An 8,887-nucleotide genomic window follows, 5' to 3' on the forward strand; every position below is an offset into this window, starting at 1 on the left:
CCATTTCGCCCTTCCACAAATAAGATCCACTTCTTATTTCTGGAAGGGCGAAATGGGCGGTGACTATTAGATGCCTTCATTATAGCCATCTTTCTCTATCGCACGGATTTCTATGACTTTCTTTATCGCTCTCACGTAACGGCCGATGAACCATGGGGACTTTCCGACCCTATATAAAGATTGATCAGTTAGAATGCAGTTCTTTCATAGTAGTTATCTATACATATAGTGCCTATTGAGCTTGTTTCCTGAAATCGTCGTCCACAATTAAAACAATTAAAAATCTTAAATCCGAGGCAATATTAGAAGCAACAAAACAGCAGCGGACCATGATCAAAATCAACCTAATAACTTGAAGTTTTGTACAAGCTTGTGTTTATTTGAATGAAAGATACAATATAGGATTTTAAAAGGAACTATGGCGTTCAAGATATTTTATTACATGAATCGTTCAACTGGTCATTTTAGATGAAAAAACCGTGGAGTGCTATTAAATTAGAGGGCGGAAATTAGAGATAGGGGTGAAAATGCACCCCAGTTTTTTAATTGTAGTTCGAAAACGAAGCAAAATTTTGCTATAGTTCATAGGAGAAATGATTTAGAGAATTGAATTTCCCATCGGAATAGCTTATTTAAAAAATGTAAAAGGTACATTTTATGCAAAAAAAAATCGTTAATAAATAATTTGAAAAAAAGCAAAAATTCGATTTTCTGTTTTTATTTTTACTTTTTTGCCTCTAGTTTTTTTTTTTGAGTAAAGATAGGTATGGGCATTTCTTTATAGAAAAAAAAGTAAGTAGATAAAATTTCCTTCAAAACGAGGGGTTGTAAAGTATTTTTGGATGAAAATTGACTCCAACTTAGCCAATTTTTCAATTTTCGTCGCGTTTACCCTTATACGTTTTAATTTTCATTTTTTGCAAAAAAAAAAAGGACACAATTCATTTAAGGATTTTTATGACATGATTTGTTCGAAGGGTCATTAAAAATGAAAAAACCGCGGGGTGCTATTAAATTAGTGTTGAAATTGAAGATAGGGAAATTTTGATTTTAAAATTTGCATTTGTGTAAAATAATAAATAATGGTATGTACTTCTCTCTTGAGTATTTTCGTATTTTTTAATTTATGAGCACCCTGTATATCTAATCTAAGATGTTTGTATGGTAGTCTCATTTCTTCGAAGGCAGAACTTTTTATAAAGAGTGACATTTTTCGATAAAGCCAAAAACAAAAGAGTTTCTACTCTTGTCAATTCCATCCGTGGACACACTGTATATACATTATTAATAAACTTTATTTTACTTAAATTCTCAAGTTTTTATTAAATTATTTTATTAAAAAAGTAAAAAAATTCAAAAAAATCTTATTTTTTGCTTTCTTTTTTCTTTTTGAATAAACTTTATTTTACTTAAATTCTCAAGTTTTTATTAAATTATTTTATTAAAAAAGTAAAAAAAATCAAACAAACTTACTTTTTGCGATTTTTTGCATAAATTTTTCCTTTTAAATTTTTTAAATAAGCCATTTCGATGAGAAATGCAATTCTCTACAAAATTTTTCTATACTATACCGAAATTTTGCTTCGTTTTCGTGCTATATTTATAAAAACTGCTATAGTGCTTTTTCACCCCTATCTTCAATTTCAACCCTCTTAATTTAATAGCACCCCGCAGTTTTTTCATTTTTAAAGACCCTTCGAACAAATCATGTGATGAAAATCCTTGAACGTCTTATTTCCTTCCTTTTTTACAAAAAAAATGAGAATTAAAACGTATAAGGGTAAACGCGATGAAAATAAAAAAATTGGCTGAGTTTGAGCAGCCATATATCGGTCAATTTTCATCCAAAAATACTTTACAACCTCTTGTTTTGAAGGAAATTTTACCTACTTTTTTTTTCTATGAAGCAATACCTATACCTATCTTTACTCAAAAAAAAACTAGAGGCAAAAAAGTAAAAAAAAAATCAGAAAATCAAATTTTTTACTTTTTTCGAATTGTTTATTAACGATTTTTTTGCATAAAATTTTCCTTTTAAATTTTTTAAATAAATGGGAAACGATGAGAAATTCAATTCTCTAAATAATTTTTCCTAGGAACTATAGCCCAATTTTGTTTTTAACCGTGTTTTTTAGACAAACAAATATATGCACATCTGCATAAGCATGCAGCTGAAGTTCTTAAGTTATGTGCTTTTATTATGGTCTGCTACTCACGATCTTCATTGTTACCTACAGTTTTTAGAATTTGACTTACGACTAATGACATTCTACTAAAAAAGGTTGTCATTCAAAAGGTTTGTTTTGGTTGAAGATAATTTATCTAAATTTATAACAGAAGACTTCTGGCAAGTGAAATTCCTTTTATCACTGGTTAGTTAGTCTTTTATATGCTGATAGCTACTACAATGAGGAAATTGTACTGTGCCAAATTTCGTATTTTCACTAATTGATCAAAAATCGCATCTTTACACGATCTTAGAACCTTGATAGAAATCAATGTTACTCATCCATTTCAATTTCTTTTACTTCTCGACTAGAAAAATTTGTTGAATATTGCACCATGTTGAATCCATAGCATTGTAAATTTAAAGAGTTATGGTAATCGAAATTTATTTAGTCCAGAATATCCATTGAATTTAATGACAATGTACAAATCAAGTTAAAATTTATTATTATTAAGAAAATTATTTCAGTATTTAATTAACGATATTGTTGGAAACAACTACTCTGCGGCCTACAGACCCCTCCAACATTGAATTACACTATTTAATAAAAACTATAACAGCATTTGTAAACTATTTTAGTGTTTAATTATTCTTTTAGGTATAATGACAAGAATGAGGCAGCAAATGGATGCTCTTCTAAAGAGATTCCCGGCAATCAGAGGCAATTCCACGGAAGATATTCCAGATTTTCCCATTGGTGTGGGTCTACCAGCATTTGGAGATATTGATTTGAGCAAAGGAAACACTACATCAGTCACAAAGGTTGTCTTATAAATAGTATAATAACAATACGTACAGTCCGTACGACATTTGCTGAGATAGAATTCCAAGAAGACCCCTGCGTCACTTTCTTGAAATTAACCGCATTCGACACTCGAGGTAGAAAGACATTGGCGACGTGACGTTCACCGTAGCAATTTACAGTGCATACTGTTTCGTCTTTGCGAAGGCGTGTTTGGTTTATTTTTTTTTTAATTCTATCTCAACAAATATTGTACATAAATAAAATAGCGGCGTCTTATTTACACTTCCGGTTATATCGGAAGTTGACACTAACATGATTATTTTAGATAGAGTGCCATATTTTGTCATGTTTTTAAGGCTAAAATATTCTGAATTCAAAAATGTTCGATCCTGAGAGGTCAGTTTTTGAACTGCGGATAGTTTAGACATTGAGTTTTCTGACTTCGATATGGGTACAATGATTAACATACTTTCTATAAAAATTATCCATCGGCAATTAAGATTTTTCGAGTTTTTCAGATTAAACGTCCATTACATTAATGGTTAATACGAAAAGTTAATTCTGAATTAAATGATAATTATTTTTCTGTAATATGTTTCGTCTGTAAGGATTTTTAAGTTCTACGAATTTTGTGAATATAACAAAATAATTACTACTACAGTTTCATCTGCTTCTTCTTAAATATTGTAAAAACAAAAAAAAAATAGTTTTTGTATTTTTATTGCATCGTCAAAAGTGAAGTATTGAATTTATTTTTTATTATTAGAACTGAAAATATGATATGATGTGGCTAATTTTAAACATAGTGTAACTCAATTCAACTTTTTTAAGTATGTGTTATGGTCATAGCTGTACTAATATTATCTACTATTATGACTGATATTATACAGGGTGTCCGCGTTTTTTGTAGCAGGACTTTCACAACTTATACTAAAAGTCCTTTAAAAAAAAAGTTCATGTAAACATATACATATGTATAGATGCGTCGTTTTTGATTTACAGAGTGTTCAAGTTTAAAATGAGAATTTATTTTTTATTCGTACAATGTAAACGCCTTTTTAGACTTTGTTGAAACTTGGCAACTTTGTTTGTAATAATAATACTCATTTTCTCACATAATTTAATTTGTCCTATTTTCTCCAGTGGCGTCACAAGATACCAGCTTGATAAAAATAAAAAAAGTATGGTACGCCACTTCTTTTTGGTAAGTTTCAAATTTTCCTCAGATTTATCTATCAAAAATACAACTTTTTTTGTTATTTAATTTTTTCCTATCTCGCTTTGTTTAGTCAGAAGTAAAACATTTTCATGAATAGGTTCGAGATTTGCTTAATTTATTTATTTACTTGTTACAAAGTGTGCCGTGAATATGTCTGTTTTTGAGTTGCCAAGGATTTTTTGTTGGGACCTTACATCCTGCCCAATAGATTAAGCGGTCAATTATTTCTTGAATTTTTAACTACCCAGCATGATAACATGCTAGACGATGTTCCTTTTCAACAAAGATGGATGCCCTTCCCAGTACTCTTTGGTGGTACGAAACTGGCTGAATACAGAGTATCCACAGAGAGGGTGGATCGTGGAGGTCCAGTTGGGTGGCCTCCGCGATCGACTGATCTAACACCTTTGGATTTTTTTGTTTGGGGATTTATTGAGGATGCAGTTCACTCTACGCCTCGCAAGAGGAACTTGTACGACGAATCCGGAACGCTGCTCTCAGAATAACTCCACATCATTTGAGAGACGTTAGGCGGTCTTTGATACGTCGCTATAATTTGTGTGTAGAACGATATGGCGGGCATTTCGAACAGCTCCTTTGAGGTCTATTTATACAATAAGTTGTTTTTCTATACCGTGTTGTTTATTTTTTTTTATTATCTTACAATAAACTGTGTGAAACAAAAAGTTTTATTTCTGTCTAAACAAAGCGAGATAGGAAAAAAGTAAATAACAAAAAAGTTGTATTTTTGATAGCTAAATCTGAGAAAAATTTCAAACTTACCAAAAAGCAGTGGCGTACCATATTTTTTTCTATTTTTATCAAGCTGGTATCTTGTTGTGACGCCACTGGGGAAAATAGGACAAATTAAATTATGTGAGAAAATGAGTATTATTATTACAAACAATGTTACCAAGTTTCAACAAAGTCTAAAAAGGGGTTTTCATTTTACGATAAAAAATCAATTCTCATTTTTAACTTGTAACACTCTCTAAATCGAAAACGATGCATCTATACATATATGTTTACATGAACTTTTTTTTAAAGGACTTTTAGTACAAATTGTGAAAGTCCTGCTACAAAAAACGCGGACACCCTGTACTAGCATTTGTCTACAAATACGTAAAATCTTTTTAATATGGGTGTTTTGAGGGGATTAAATTAAAAGAATTATAAATGGTCATATTGTAATATAGATGTATCTGGATATCAATCTTAACCCTCAAAAGTCACACTAGCGCCAATTCGCACTACCGGTTTTTTTGAATGGCTGACAATTCTCAAGTAGCAACTGCCGATAATCCTTCTATAGCCCAAACAATCGAGCCTTACCACAGCTGGCCTCAGTCTGTTATTTTCGGCCAAACTAGTGTGTGAAAAGTCCGATCGGTGCGAATTCGCACTAGTGTGACTTTAATGTGGGCAAAAATGTAACTAAATTTATATCATAATCTAGAAATAAAGTGAATTGATATGTAAAGTTCAACTTATTTGATGTGTCGACTAAGCATATTTTTCAATTTTTTTTTTTCATTAATAGTTTAATTGTAACGTATTTATCAATTTTTATGGATAATATTGTTTAAATTAATATTTTTATACAAAAGAGTGTAAAATAAACATCAATTTACAGAAAAGAAGCCAAAAATCACAACTCTAAACAATGCCTTTATTCGAGATACCGGGAAAATCGATATCATTTATCAATATGGGATATTTTTTTTAATATAAACTGATCTTCAAAATCCTTTTTTTACTCTTTCTCTTCTCTTTTGAAAAATGTTTTTTCAATCGTATTTTTTATTAACAAATTAATATTTTTTCAAAACTAATTATGTCATTCGATTTCTCGTAAAATTTTACTCCAGTTTTGATATAAATTTGTTATGTTTTCGTTAACACTTAAAGCAGACATAAAGGTTCAAAGTTGTAAAAATCCCAATTCGCACTAGTGTGACCTTTAAGGTGGCCCACCCTAAGTGCGACCTTTGATGATTAATTAAAAGTAGTTTTGAATACCCATTAAAACAAACAAATGTTCTGTCTTGAAGAATAAACGTTTTATGGATTTGTACACAAATAAAAGTAGACACCTTGTATGTCTAAGCAAACTCTCACGGTTGACATATATTTTGGTATATTATAGGTCATCGATGGACACAAAGTAGTAATTAACGAGACCGAATACAAAAAAGAGGACGATTTCGGAGGCGCCTTCTTCAAGGTGCGTATCATCGACGTAAGGCCAGACAGCAGCGAATTGACCACCAACGGAGACACAGAAGTAGTCACCACACCACCATCGGTCCCAGATAGAGAATCGATAGAAAATAGCATCGAGAATGAGATCATTAAGAGCAAAGAGGTTGGTACTAAAAGCGCCCCAGAAAAATTACAGGCAGCTAGTGCATGAGTTTCACGTAATCTAAAAATACAATAATGCCTTTTCCTACTTACATATAAATAATAAACAGACAGTAATATATAATTATTAACCAGATCTACTATCAACATCTAATAATTATTATTGCTTATATAATATCTACTTACTTTATTTTACCATTATTATATATTTTTAGTTAGGAACGGTATACAGTAATGTTTTTGTATTAGCTGAAAATTTTTGTTAATAAAGTATTTATTCTTAAAATAGTAACATTACTCCCGTATATTTGCAAAATGGGTTTTCATTACTTTTCATTTTCTTTACTCCAGGTCGTTTCACAAAATATATAAACTTCTGTTCTTTATCTCTTTTGTATGTATTTCTTATTATTTTAATTTATGCCTACTAACATATTCTTTAACCTTCTCCATCACTGAAAATACAGAACGCGTACTGTAAAAATTAAAAAAGAAAAAGAAATCGGTATTGGTCACTTTTCGTAGATTAGTCTAGTTAACTTTAGAGTTAATTCGAATAATAGAGGTGACAGTGTGACGATCGGTAAAGTTACATACAAGGTGTCCCAAAATTCACACAAGATTTTTTTGCTCCATTTGTGCGGTAAAGTGTTACTATCGAAAAAAAGAGTCACAGCTGACAGTTCAGGGTTGTTAAAAATGGAACGTTTTTATCGTTGAGCAATATTTTAAAAATAATGAAAGTTCGGTAGTTACAGTTCGCAATTTTCATACAAAATATGGTCAGAATAGTGATTTAACTTCATCAACTGTGAAGAGATTAATTGAGGAGAGACTGGATCAATTAGTGATCTTAAACACTCTGGCCATTCTTCAAGTCGCTCTACACAAAACATCAAAGTAGTTCGTGATATTGTTGTTTTGTGCTATGCCGCTAAAGGAACTACCTGTAGAATTAAAGTAAATACAGTTTGTATGAATAATATGGCAATTTTTGATTTGGTATTTCAATATATCTGGCAAATTGTTGACAAGAATGTGTTATTCATATTTCTCTGTCTCCAGTACCTACTTAGTTTCTGAATAAACCAGATTCCCATCGAAAATTGGACTGTCCTTACAGTTTTAGATAATTGGATACTTTATTTTATCATGAACTAAAAGGTTATTTTATTTTTTATTCAACACATTCCTTTAAAAAAACAAAATTTGAGTCAACTAATTTCGGATGAATCTGATTAACAAAAATATCTGTTTAAGATAAGGAGTAATTGAAAAAAATATCAAAATGTATTTTTAGTGATGGTCGCCTTATTTCCTATGACCCCATACAGCTTTCTACTCTTCTTTTTGTTACCTTTGCACTTTTCACTTCCATGCACTTATTTTTCTGTCAGGCCCGAGACACCGACAACATCGAGACTTTCGACGAGGTAGACAACCGTCCTTTCCAAAAATTCAAGTATTCCACCAATCTGGGTCCGGAATGGAACGATGTCGAGTCCATCGAGACCTTCGAAGATAACTCTATAACCCCCCACCAGTATCCACCGAGGCCAATTGATCTGTCCGATGACATACGAGTAAACCAAATCTTGGCCGATTCTGGCGCGCCCATCAATCCCGATGCGGAGTTCATTTATGATATCAGGGAACCTCAAAATTTGAGACAGACTGACAGATTCTTGAACCCTAGATAAAATTGGATGAATGATGTTCGGAGAGTGTATTATTTATTTTAACCATGTGCGCCGACTTTAAAATTAGCGCCGCCTTGGAAAAACTGTTCTAAAGTTGTAAGCCGCCGTGATGTCAAATTTCATTTTTTTTAATGCTGCAGAGCTCCAGTATCTATATTTTTTTACCAAAGAAGCGTTTTTCTAATTTATTGTACCTTCGAAATCCTTAACCGTAATTTAATGATTATTTATATGCTAAAAATTGATTAAATGTGTAAATTACCAAATATTAGTTTTACAAAACCAGAACCAAATTTTTACTGTGCAAGTTCGAAAAATAAAAAGTGAACTTAAATTGTCTTTCATTGCCACCTAGATTAAAATTTTTAATTAAAATGAAAAAATACCTGTGTAAATGTGTAATTTTCCTCACCGGTAACATCATGAATTAAACGGGATCTTGACATTCTCAATTGAAGGAAATATTCATGAAAAACTTTCTAAAAAAAAACTTATCCAGTACAAGTTTATTAAAATCTTCAGAATATGCAGTTATACTTCAGAAATGTTTACAAGCCACGTGACCGTCGAGCATAGATAGGCCAATAATTCATGGTTGGTAATATCAATATAAAATCCTTAAGCCTCAATAG

General features: G+C 31.2%; 1 protein-coding gene across 1 annotated transcript in view; it reads left to right on the top strand.

Moving 5' to 3' along the window:
* The window catches only part of LOC108913215, a 46,913-nt gene extending 38,324 nt beyond the window's left edge, over positions 1–8,589 (top strand). The window contains exons 3-5 of the mRNA XM_018718724.1: positions 2,826–2,989; positions 6,338–6,556; positions 7,953–8,589. Of these exons, the coding sequence (XP_018574240.1) occupies positions 2,826–2,989; positions 6,338–6,556; positions 7,953–8,255 (686 nt within the window). The 3' untranslated portion in view covers positions 8,256–8,589. The remainder of the gene's footprint in view (positions 1–2,825; positions 2,990–6,337; positions 6,557–7,952) is intronic.
* Positions 8,590–8,887: the final 298 nt, after the last annotated feature.

The sequence above is a fragment of the Anoplophora glabripennis genome, unplaced genomic scaffold (genome assembly GCF_000390285.2).
Source record: "Anoplophora glabripennis isolate ALB-LARVAE unplaced genomic scaffold, Agla_2.0 scaffold572, whole genome shotgun sequence".
Lineage (NCBI taxonomy): Eukaryota > Metazoa > Arthropoda > Insecta > Coleoptera > Cerambycidae > Anoplophora > Anoplophora glabripennis.